The sequence below is a fragment of the Ovis canadensis genome, chromosome 13 (assembly GCF_042477335.2).
Source record: "Ovis canadensis isolate MfBH-ARS-UI-01 breed Bighorn chromosome 13, ARS-UI_OviCan_v2, whole genome shotgun sequence".
NCBI classification, from domain to species: Eukaryota; Metazoa; Chordata; class Mammalia; order Artiodactyla; family Bovidae; genus Ovis; species Ovis canadensis.
This window is the reverse complement of record NC_091257.1, coordinates 67,743,926-67,756,082: the sequence shown is the minus strand read 5'-3', so window position 1 is coordinate 67,756,082 and position 12,157 is coordinate 67,743,926. Positions and strand designations below refer to the sequence as shown.

General features: G+C 42.5%; 1 protein-coding gene and 1 pseudogene across 2 annotated transcripts; one reads left to right on the top strand and one right to left on the bottom strand.

The window, feature by feature from the left end:
- Positions 1-226: 226 nt before the first annotated feature.
- On the top strand, positions 227-490 carry LOC138929734 (TP53-regulated inhibitor of apoptosis 1 pseudogene; annotated as a pseudogene).
- Positions 491-1,560: 1,070 nt separating this feature from the next.
- On the bottom strand, positions 1,561-10,728 carry SNRPB (small nuclear ribonucleoprotein polypeptides B and B1). 2 transcript variants are annotated; one of them, XM_069548195.1, is made up of 7 exons: positions 10,104-10,728; positions 7,282-7,433; positions 5,469-5,580; positions 3,848-4,000; positions 2,988-3,126; positions 2,554-2,679; positions 1,561-1,861 (listed from the first exon to the last, which is right to left on the bottom strand). In XM_069548195.1, exons 1-7 carry the CDS (start codon positions 10,104-10,106, stop codon positions 1,851-1,853), a joined length of 696 nt encoding a protein of 231 aa, XP_069404296.1. In that variant the 5' UTR covers positions 10,107-10,728; the 3' UTR covers positions 1,561-1,850. The 2 variants fall into 2 exon arrangements, with proteins under 2 accessions (XP_069404296.1, XP_069404295.1); XM_069548194.1 differs by having other exon boundaries at positions 1,561-1,717; positions 10,104-10,723.
- Between the last annotated feature and the right edge of the window lie 1,429 nt (positions 10,729-12,157).

Here is a 12,157-nt window from a genome sequence, read left to right as displayed (position 1 = left end):
TTTATTTTGGCTGCGATGGGTCTTCTTGGCAGTGCACAGGCTTCTCTTGGGGCATGCAGGCTCTAGAGCGTGCAGGCTCAATAGGTGAGGCACATGGGCTTAGTTGCTCCAAGGCCTATGGGGTTTTAGTTCTCCAACCAGGAATTGTCCCCTGCTTTGGAAGGCGGATTCTCAGCCACTGGATCAGGGACGTCTCAGTATTTGCTTCATAGTTTATTGTAGAAAAATGACAAAGCACTGCTCAACCACCACAGACACTGACATTGTGAACAATGTAGGGGAGGCTTGCACCAACTCGAAAGCTGAATACAACCAGTGGTTCAATCACTGGTTTGCCAGTAATCTCCTCAAGGCGGATGGCTCCAGGGACCCATGCACTGGCCTCTTCAAGTGCTACCAGCAGTGTGTTTAGAAAGCAATGAAGGAGATTCTTATTGAAGGACTGGGGCTCTTGGGCCATGGCAAAGAAAAACCTGAAAGTGCTTCCTGATCTTGGCAGTAACTTTGAAAATGGACTCCTCAAATCAAGAAATTGAGGACTCTCAATCATATCAAAGACCTGAAGACAGCCATCAATTTGACAAATTTAGGAAGAAGTTTCCTTTCCTTCTTGCTTTTTTCTTACTTGTAAAAGATGATGAACCATCACTCTTTGCTTCTAGCTAGCTCTGGCAACTCAGTAGAACTTCATGTGCTAGATAATGGAATTATTTGAGATTATGGTTGCAATACTTGGTCTGGGATCAGTTTTAGATACATCTTCTATGTAAACACCGTTAAGTTTGTCAGAATGACCAAGGATTCCTGACCTTTTGAGTTATGCTTCAAAGGACATTACATTACATACACCGAACTAGGGTTATTGTCCGTAGAAGCAACTGGTTAGGATCTCTCTTTTCTCTCAGGGAGTGAAATCTCTGGAAAGGATTCCCAGCATAACAGTTTCAAGCAATGCTTGAGAGTAGTTTTGTTTTTAAATAGTAAATTAATTGTTAACATTGCTGGTGGACTGCGTTAGCCAAGAGGAAGACGGCTTTTAACAGTTCCCTTCGTTAACAAGAGGTGTCAGATCTCACATTAAGATGTGAAAACTTCCAGAATGGTGTGGGGAACAACATTTCAGAGCTCATGGTGTAGTTTAGGAATTAAGATCTTTAGAGAGGCTATGGAGGAAGATCCTAAATTGTAAAGACTTGTTGCCAACTTTCAACTTTAAGATGGAATTATAAATTTAGTTTCTAAAGAAAATAAAGTGCTGCTTAAGAAGTTATCTTGATTAGTGCCTTCCAAAGAGGATATACCAATTCACAATCCTAATCAATACAGTATTAAAGTTAACAAAATGATTTTTGCCAGTATAACAGGTGAAAATGTCTGCTTACAGTTCAATTTTGTAATTCTCTTGAATGAGACTGTGCATCCCTGCAAATGAATACAGTATTTTACAAGGGAAACAGCTAAGGATTAGGGCTAGTTTTTCCAAGGCAACCCTTCTTGATTCTTATCAAGCACCCAATACATCAACAGCTTTTCTGAAAATAAACAAACATACCAGGTGCATTTTTAATATTCTCTTAAAGAGTTTATTATAAACTAGTGTCACAGGCCACAAGGAAGTAAAAGGACTATGTACAGCCTTACGGGTAACAGGCAGGGAGCTGAGGAGGGCCAAGATGAGCCTAGGGCCTTGGTGGGCGCATTCCCGGGGGAGGGGGCCCTGTAAGGGAAACCAGACAATCCGGTGAGACTCCGCGAACAACGGCTTAACAAACAAACAGGTGTGGTAACGTGGCCCTGGAGAATCGGGCCCAAGCCTCTGTGGAGCTACTTCCATAACTCTGTGGCCAAGGTCAAAGAAGGCCTGAAGTAAGAGTAAGAAGTTTAGTCAGTGCCTGATCTGCAATTCAAATCCGCACCCTACCCCAGCCTCCCACACCCGGCAGTTACCAAATGATCAGAGGGATACTTCTCTGGGGCCATGGGCTCCTAAGCTTATAAAGCTCAGTAATGGAAAACTATAAATACAGTGATCAGCCAGTTTGGCCACAGGTTAACTTATAGGCCACTATGGCTTTATGAAAAGAACACTGGCCTGGACACTGAGCTCTCTATGGGCCTGTTTCTCGCCTATAAAACAAGAGAACTGATCTACGCCAGCATTTCTCAAACTGGAGTTAAACAGATAATCCATAATAAACAGTACACCAAAGCCCAGAGTCCCTCCTTAATTACTAGCCACTCCCAAACCAAAGGGCCTAAGACCTTTCTCGGTCATGCAACAAAATGCACTATTTTACAGTGACCAGGGAATACTGCCTTAGACACTGAAAGTACTGTGCACAGGGAGGGTCTCACTATTCTAAGAGGGAGGTAAGGTCCATTTAAGAAGTGATTGTTCCCTCCTTCCTTTCTGAACAAAGCTATCCTCTAAGTGTTCACTTCTCTAAACTTAAGGCATAAAAGCCAAGAACGTATGGTCAAAATCCAACCTTCTCTCCAATTCCTAACCCAACACAGCTCTAGGCAATCAACACCACTGCTACAGGCACTTACCTCGCATCCCTGGGGGAGGGGGCCGCATCCCCGGTGGCGGCATGCCCATAGGAGTTCCTCGTCCAGGTGGGATCCCCATTGGGGGACCCATCGGAGGCCTCATACCAGGAGGTGGGCCCATCATGCCTATAAGAGAACAATCCCAAGAATACAGCTCAAGTGTCCATCATAGCAGGAAAAGTACAAAACTGTTCACCACATTCTAAGACAGAGGGACCATTCCACCCTTCCAGTCCTTCCTAGCACTAGGACTTGAGCCAGAGATAGAGCTCTTGTCTGGCTAGTTCCAAAGTTAGTCAACCAAGCTGGATCTCAGAGTAATCCTGCTTAATTACACAAACTCGTCATTAGTTTCAGTCAAGCTTATGTCTCATCATAAATCCAGCTAAGGCATCTTCTATCAATTAACAATGGACTCCTCCTGGGCTCCTCACCTGGAGGGGGTGCCCCTCGGCCCATAGGTGGTGGAGGACCTGCACGGCCAGGTGGGTACTGGGTTGGGGCCCCTGCAATACTGGCTGTGGCAGCAGCTGCAGCTGCTGCAACAGTTCCTCTTCCTTGTGGGGTCATCACCTAGGAAGACACGGGAAAGAAGTTAGGCAGAACAGTACAGTGCAATGCAGTGCCCCTCTCTCCTCTCCAACTTGGTAAAGAAGGAGCAGACACCAAAACCGCTGAGCTACAACTCAAAGCATCAGACTTCTATCAAAACCTATTATGCCAGAGGAGATCAAGCGTGATCTTAAGTTCATTTCCTGTTTTCCAGGCCTAAGTTAAGGATGCCCAATCCAAATTAGATAAGGCATTTGCATGCTCAAACAGGACTGACAATAGGTTGTAAAAGCTATAGTACAGCTGATCCTTGAACATGGTTTTAATCTGCCAGGGTCCACTTATATGCATTCTTCTCCCTAAATAGATACTATAGTACTATGCACAATCTTGGCCTGAATCCATGGACATAATGAGCCAACTGTAAAGTTATATACAAATTTTCACCTGCAGAGTTGGCATTCCTAATCCCCATATTGTTCAAGGGTCAAGATTTCAAATGTTGTCATGGAAATACTTTACTCTAATACAGTTGGTCAGAAACTTCATGCATCTCTTACAGCATCAACATAATGCATAATAGCAAGCTTTCCTTTTTGCTTGACTCTCCAACCACATATGAAGCACAGTGAAATACTGATAGCTTGACAATCACAGCCTAATTGGTCATTCTGGACTCAGATCTTCACTCTATCCTTTATTTTAACTACAGAAGCTAGTGCCCCTTCCTCCAACTCCTCACCTGTTGGGATGGACCACCAACCCCACGGACTGGCCCAGCAAGTCCTGCAGGAGCCTGAGGCATAGGAACCCCAGCTGGGATTCCTCTACCAGCAGCTCTGCCAATCCCTGGGCCCCCAGCAGCTCCAGCAAGTGGCACTCGGGCAATGCCAGTCTGAAAAATAAATATATATGTTAATATGCTTGTGGCCTAGAGAATAAGAAGTACACTTTGGAATATCACTGCCAAGAGAACCCCTCAGATTTACAGGGCATCAAAACACCTTCTTATAAACACTATCCATTCCTGTTAACACCACTCTTCCTCCATCCAAGATTATATGCCTAGCAGGCTAAAAGAACTTAAGGGTTTTAAGTCAAGAGAAACAGGTACAACTCAACCAATATGCATTCCTATGAAAATCAAATAAACAGCCAAGCCTCCACCCCAAAGGGTATCTATGTTAGATTAGTGTTTTGACCCAACAAAGAGATATGAGGTCCAGTCCCAGCTCTGATTCTCACTTGGTGGGTAATAGTGGGGATAGTGGGCAAGTAATCCCACCATTCTAGTACTGCTTCCTCATCTACCAATGAAGAGGTTTTAACAAAACTGGTTGTGGTCCTGAAGGCTTACAATCGGCTACATTAGAGTAGCAAATTCTACTGGAAATAGATACCAAAGCTATGAATAGGTACCTAGGCCTTGAATCAGAAACATGGTAACATCCTTTGCATATAAGAGTCTAAACAAAAGGAAATAATTAGGATAAACTACTCTGCACTCACTTGAAAGTATCTTTGATAAACTACTCTGCACTCACTTGAAAGTATCTTTAAGTCATTAACATGACTTTTGAATACAGCAACTGGAAAAATGTTTACAATGTTAAGTTAAAAAGCAGAATGATACATACCTATTACAAGTTAAAAAAAAACCCAACATATATATATGTGGACAAAAATTAACACAAGGTAACAAGATTATTCCTTTAACAAACATTATCTTAAAACGAAAAAGGGGAAACAAATTTGGTTAGATTCTCTAAAGCCTCTCCTATTTCTAAAGGGAGGCTGATGTTAATGAACCAATACTGCTTGGAATCAAATGACAGTTTCACCACTTTCCAGCTGTGCCACCTTGTGCAGGTTACTAAATTTCAATTTGCATTATCTATAAAGCGGGAATAATCTATCTCAAAAGACTGTTACATGAATTAAATACTGAAGGGTGTGGCAAATAGCAGATGCTTAATTAAATATTAACTATTATTCTATAACTATACAAAAAATATACATGTATTCTATTGTTTGGAGTTACAATTTTTTATGGTCCAACTAGACTGTCATCACATTAAGAACTGATCCAGGAGGCCTTAAGTGCCTCTTCTATTGACTAGGTACATCAACTAAGGAAAAGAGGGCTTTAAAGTTACAAACCCTCAAATCCTAGTTCCTTACTTCTGACTTGCAAAGGAACCTCTTTAAGATTCTGGTTTATTATCTGTATAAGGGAAACAGAAACCAGAAGATACCTATGAGAACTGCAATGAAACAGAGAACCCCACACAGGGCCCAGGTCAGGGTGGCACCTCCCTTGCACAAGGTTCCTGGCCTTGCACTGGCTCTCAGTTCTGACTTACATCTTTTGGAGGTGGTCCCTCTACTGTCATTGAGACCAGGTTCTCCCCTCGAAGTAGTACAAGACCGAGGACTCGCTTCTCTTCTCTCTCTGCTTGCTTTGAGTTCTTTGGTCTAAAGACAGGTTTAGGAGAAGAAACAAAACAAAGCAAAACAGCATTAGAAAAAGGGTAAAGTTCATGTTCACCTACCTAGGGGCCCTCCGAGACTTTTTTTACACTAAATCTACTGACAGGCTAAACTTGTAACCTCCCCCCATTTGATGGTTGTCTCCCATGCCAAGAGAATGCACAGACCAAGAGACAGGACAAGATTCAAGAAAGCCCAGCCCTGGCTCACTCACAAAGCCACTGTGAAAGCCTTCCCTCAGTCAACTCTTTGTTGCCATTACCCTTTTTCTTCCTTCAGTTTAAGGCCTTAACAATGTCAGGAAGGCAGTCGGAACAATTCCTCAAGTCAACTGAATCCCATTCACTCTACTTACATGCAGTATCCTTCTAGTATTAATTCAGCCCCACAGAACTATAACTCTGTCTCTCACCTCATATTAGAAATAGAAGCCATAAAGGAAAAGGTTAAGAGATTAGCTACATAGAAATTACACTTCTATCCTCAAAGAACAAAAACAAATCTCCAAATATCCACAAGTAGAAAAGGATGAGCAAAATATAAACGAGATAGACTGGGAAAAAGTAATTGCAACAAGACAGGGAAAGGAAAGTCAAAGCCAATATCCTAAAGTTAAAGGAAATACAAAATATCTTGATTTTAAAAAATTACTTAAAGTTTTCATTTTAATGATATTTTATATAAATTTTCTATAGGTGGTCATTTTTTCCTCTTTTTTAAAACTTATCTATAGTTCTTATTTTTTTAAAAAAAAGCATGTACTGCCCTTTCACAATTAAAAAAAAAAATCCTTTCTGGGTCTCTTAAGTTTTTTCTCATATACTTCTATGTACTTTTACAAAATATTTTCTAATGGGCACATTTTCATTACCAGAATAAAGTTAGTCTCATTTAAAAATGTTGGCCACTCTCTAATGTACACCTGGCACTCAGCCATCACTACCATTTTCTGTCTTATACTTCTTGACCTCATGCCACAAAGAAAACAAAAGTCCCAAAGAGAATTAAAAGGAACTGACAGCCACTGGTAACACACTATGGACACTCCAGTGGCAAAAGAGAGCTGGATGGTCAAGGAAATTACATAACTTCTTTGGGCCTCAAGATGCCTTTACTGTATAAAACACTAGACCACATCTTTTACCAGGCTAGAAGCTTAAGATCGGTGAGTCCTAAGACAAGGGAATTATCTAACAAATTATGGGACTGTATTCTCCAATTGTTTCTGTAAATGACAACAAAAATCACTGGCCCCAAACCCACAAGGGGAGTTGAGCACTTACCCTGAAGAGGGTCAGAGGCTTCTTAAAGCAGTTTCAGACCAGGCTGCACTGTGAGAGCCCTTTAGGCTACAGCTTTACAAATAGGCAATGAGGCCAGAAAATCAAGCTCTCCCCCCTTACACACCTGTGGGGAGAACATGAGAGCCCTTTACCCCAGTACCCCCGGGCACACAAAATCAGAGAAATAAAAAGCCTGGCAGCCCTACTTACAACTTGTACTCTGCTAGAAGTAAAGAGCAAGACTAAGGAAAGAGATTTAAGAAACTCTCCATTTTAATCTGCCCTGTAAAACAGGAGAGCAAACTGAGAGGAACCAGCCAGCTAGTCACCACCTATCACTTGGCCCACCCACCCGATCCACTCCCCATCCACTCAACCCCTCCCCCCACAGCCCACTCCTTACTTGATCTTCCTGAACTCATCACAGTCACAGAGGATCAAATTCATATGTTTGTCAAAAGCTTTAAAGGTGCCAATGAAGATACGGCCATCTTGCAGGATACACCTCATCCTGTAGTCAATGTGTTGCAGCATCTTGCTGCTCTTGCCCACCGTCTGCAAGGAGAAATCAGCAGGAATGAGACTCAGCTCTTTTGGACCCACAAAACTGCTGCCTTTCCTTAAAACTTCTGCTGCAGCCTTATTTTCTGTTTGTCCTTCTCAGTATTCTCAGTTCTATCTTTCAACCACAGCCATTTCCTAGGAATTCTCTCACCTGTTTTCAAACCTGACCTGTTATTGTCCCTTCTCGTAAAATCATCTTTTTCATATAACAATTGCCTTTGTCTATGTTGCATATCTTTGTCTATGCTGTAGTCATATACGGATGTGAGAGTTGGACTATAAAGAAAGCTGAGCACAGAAGAACTGATGCTTTTGTACTGTGGAGTCGGAGAAGACTCTTGAGAGTCCCTTGGACTGCAAGGAGATCCAACCAGTCCATCCTAAAGGAAATCAGTCCTGAATATTCATTGGAAGGACTGATGCTGCAGCTGAAACTCCAATACTTTGGCCACCTGATGCGAAGAACTGACTCATTTGAAAAGACCCTGATGCTGGGAAAGATTAAAGGTGGGAGGAGGGGACGACAGAGGATGAAATGGTTGCATGGCATCACCAACTCAATGGACATGAGTTTGAGTAAACTCCGGGAGTTGGTGATGGACAGGGAGGCCTGGTGTGCTGCAGTCCATGGGGTCACAAAGAGTTGGACACAACTGAGGGACTGAACTGGATTCAATGTTGTATTATGTTTCAGAAGTGAGAGGGTAAGATGGCTCCAAACTACTGAACCCCATGCATATTAGAGATCAGTGGCCATCTACCACTGTGCAGATTACAGGTGACTCCAGTGCTGTGGAACACCACCATCCCATTAAAAAGACTGAGGTAAAAAAAAAAAAAAAAAAACACCGAGTAAAAGAGCTGGAATGGGACTGGCACTAAGAACCCAATCAATGAAGAGCCTGTTATCAGAAAGGAGATGAACAGCTTAGAAGAGGAGAATGGAACCACCGAATCAGTGATTTGTTAGTGTGCCTCCAAGACTATATTCAGCAACGTCAAAACTTCCTAGTAACCAGAGTGCTAATGAGTTTGAACACATAATGAGAATATACAAGCTGCTATACTCCTTAACCCAACAACCTTTTCTCCTTCACAGCCTGGCTTCAAATGTAGTTGTGCTAAAATAGAGTATACAGACCTCACAAGAGGACTGTCAAGTGCCCTTGGCAGTTACATCTCTATGAATAAACATTTGTTATATCAGCCTCCCATTAGTTTGACCAGTCTTAACTCATCCAAGAGCCTTTGAGGTACCAGGCACTGTGGTTGCTATTCATCTCTGTGAGGTTGAACACACACAGGTTTTCTGAACGTACAAATGCATGGATCAGAATCTTGACTCCTGTTACCCTGGAGACTCAAGTTATGCGGTGCAGTTTCTTTTACATGACCATTTTAACCAAACTGTAACCACAGCTTCTAACCACTCGTGTCTGAACCTTTACAGTAACATTTACAGCTCCATTTGTCTTCTACAGCTAATTCGCACTGGGCGCTGACTGGCAGGCACTGCCACAAGCACTACTTATCTCATTTAATCCTTAAAATCAGACTTTACAGATGAGGTCACATGGCTGTAAGAGGTCAAGCTGTGCTGAAAGCTAGTCAGCCTGAATCCAGTGCCTACTTTTCTAACCAACTCTCTAAACTACACCCTGCTTCCGGTTCACCCGATATATAACAGCTACCTAACAGTTTTCTTTCTGAACACAAATAAGTACGTGTCCTTTTGCTTGTTAAAAATCCTTCAATGGCATCCCTTACCACTAACAAAATTAAATAGCATGTAAAGCCTTTAATAACCAGATTCCCGCCATTTCCTCCCACCAACATTCTTCCCTTTCCCCTCTAAGAATCTTCAACAATGCTACCCTTCACGCTTTGTTCTTGCAGTCCTTCGGATCTATACCATTCTCTCCCATTTTCGCCCGAGTCTTAGGACTCTGACAGGGATCACCGAGTCTAGAAAACATTCTTATCTCGCTCCCCGCCGTTACTTTTACTTAACGCTGAATTACCACTCCGAATTATGTTACCCGTGTCTCCAAATAAGAGTGAACGCAGTGAAGAAAGGAAACACTTCATTGTGTAGCCCCAGGGCCTGAAAAGTCAGGCGTACTCAAGCATAAATGCTGAACAAAAGAGTTAAACTTTTCCTCCCTCACTCATCCTCCGTTCCCTCCTCCCCATCTACCAGAATCAACACTGCTTCCGGCCACAAGTCCTTCCACGTCTTTCCGCAACTCCTCGGACCCTCACCCTTCACAAGTCTGAGCCTCTCACTCGGTCTTACTCAGTCCTTCTACGGCGCTAGTGCTTGCTCAGAAGCCCCCCACACACATACATGCCGCAAAGTTTACTCAGCGCCTGTGGGATCCCACAGCGGCTTGGAGAGCCCCAGCCCTAACCTCGCGCGCACCAAGCGACTTCTGGCCTCGGTCCCTTATTTCCAGCCTTCTACCGCACCCCCCACCCCGGACCCCCTCGCCCAGTCCACCGAGGGACGACGGTGTGAGTCTTTCCTACGCAGACGGAGGCGCCGCGGCCCGGGCCTTCACCCCCTGAGCGGCCAACCCATGACCTCCTTCCCGGTTAATCGCGATCCCCACCCCACAAGAGGCTCAGGAGCTCCCGTGCTGCTGGTCTGCGCCTCCTCACCATGGTGGCGGTTCTGATGGCTCAGATTCCCGCCGGATTCGTCTTCGTGGAGGCCTAGAAGCCCGCGAGTAACTCGCTTCCCGCCGCCGCTACCGGAAATGTAACCGCAGGGAAAATGGGGTCGGGTAGCAAGCTGCTTCCGGTCCCGGAGTTGGGCCTTGAGTTCCGGCCGAGGCGCTGAGTTATGAGCTTAGGGCAGGGCGGAACTTTGGGCGGTGCTATCTTCGGATCCTCTTTGTTGGACTGCTTCCCGGCTTCAGTCGGTACTTAGAGCTGCTCCTTTTCACCTTCACCACCCATTCCCCCGCGTCCCAGCCCGTTAACTTTCGGTCCTCATCTCCCAGCACTTTATCCCGGCTCTCTTGTCTACAGGACTTTCGTGGTAGTTCAGCTGGTAAAGAATCTGCCTGTAATGCAGGAGACCCCTGTTTGATTCCTGGGTCGGGAAGATCCCCTGGAGAAGGGATGGGCTACTGACTCCGATATTCTGGCCTGGAGAATTCCATGGACTGTATCAGCCCATGGGGTCGCAGAATCAGACACCACTGAGCGACTTTCACTTTCATCTCTTGTCTACAGCCACAGTCCCTGCTTTTCCGTGAACTTACTCGACCTGCTTCTGCACAGCACCTTTGCTGTTGCCTCTGCCTAGAATGCTAGTCGTCCGTGTATGTGCACGGCTGACAGCCTCACCTTCATGAATTAAGTTCAAGAAACGTTTTCCCACTGAGGGCTTTCCTGACCGTCCTTTTCTAAAACTGAAACCTTCCCACCCATCCCTGTTTTATTAACACCTTTCTCCTTAACACTGATTGCTAGCATACTGTATGTTATTATCCCTCCGCATTAGAATGTGAGTTCAAAGGATATGAATTTTTCTTTGTCCATTGTTCATTGCTGTAGTGCCTAGAACACTGCTTAGCACATAACAAGGGCTTAATAAATACTTGAATGAATGAATTTATCAGTCACTCCCATCCAGTCCCATGACTTTTTTTTCAATGATAACCTTTACTAAAATGTCCTAACACACACACACAAAATGTATTTCCAATGCATTACAGAAAATATGACCATTCAGGTAAAGACACAAAAAAGAAAATTAATGTTTTAATTTTTTTATATTTTGAATTTCCATAATTTTTTTGTATTTTTGAGATTTGGACAAAATCTGTACTTTAGTTAGTAATACTATATTACACGCTAATTTTCTTGGGTTTTTTGCAACATTTCTTTATATATTCAGAATTGAATGAGAAGTGTCAAGCCTAATTCAAATTTTTTTTATCACTAAGATAATAAACTTTTAAGACTTTTTTTCTAGATGCCAAAATACATGGAAGTATTTCAGAATTTTAAGTGAATATAAATTAGAAGTCTAGAATTCTATTAAGGCTAAGTTAAACAAGTGGAATCAAAATGTCAAATATTTTATTTAGGCAAAAATTCACAAGTTTTATAAAATATGTATATATTATATTATACATACTATTTATGTATATGTTTGTGTATACAAAAGCTTTTCTACTATGCTTGGTAAACACTTGAGAAAGAACGTCAAAAAAAAAAAAGAAATTGGAAAACATAAACTAAAAGAAATGGGAGCACCAAATATGAAATAGAAAAAGTGAAACAAACTAGGTAAAAGTAAAAAATAATCATATAGTCCACTTGTTTTTAAACATGGCTACTTATTAGAAACACATCTGGAGCTTTGAAGGAAAAAGAGCAATACCTGGGCATTTGTATTTTTTAAAAAATTCCAAGATAATTGTGATATGCATCTGGATTTTAAAAAGTGACCACAGGTTTTTCTATTAAATGATAGTTTTACTGATGTAGAATTCTACTATTTTCTGTTGACTAATCATGATGCAATTATTGTATTAAGCAAAAATCACAATAGTAGACATTTATCAGTTTTCACAATCAGTAGCCAGACAAAAAATAAAAGATTATTGCAATTACAAGCCATAATGGAAACATGATTAACCTAATACCAAATAATTACATCCAGTTTGGAGGGTTAGGTAGAGTGATGTGGGATTGTATAT

Bases quoted from the DNA above. Each gene is read 5' to 3' on its own strand.
- SNRPB (XM_069548194.1), bottom strand. The intron at 4,001-5,468 runs GTAAGTCAGAAC...TTTATTTTTCAG, and splicing joins AGGGACCACCTCCAAAAGAT to ACTGGCATTGCCCGAGTGCC. The intron at 1,718-2,553 runs GTAAGTGCCTGT...TTTCCCTTACAG, and splicing joins CCCTCCCCCAGGGATGCGAG to GGCCCCCTCCCCCGGGAATG.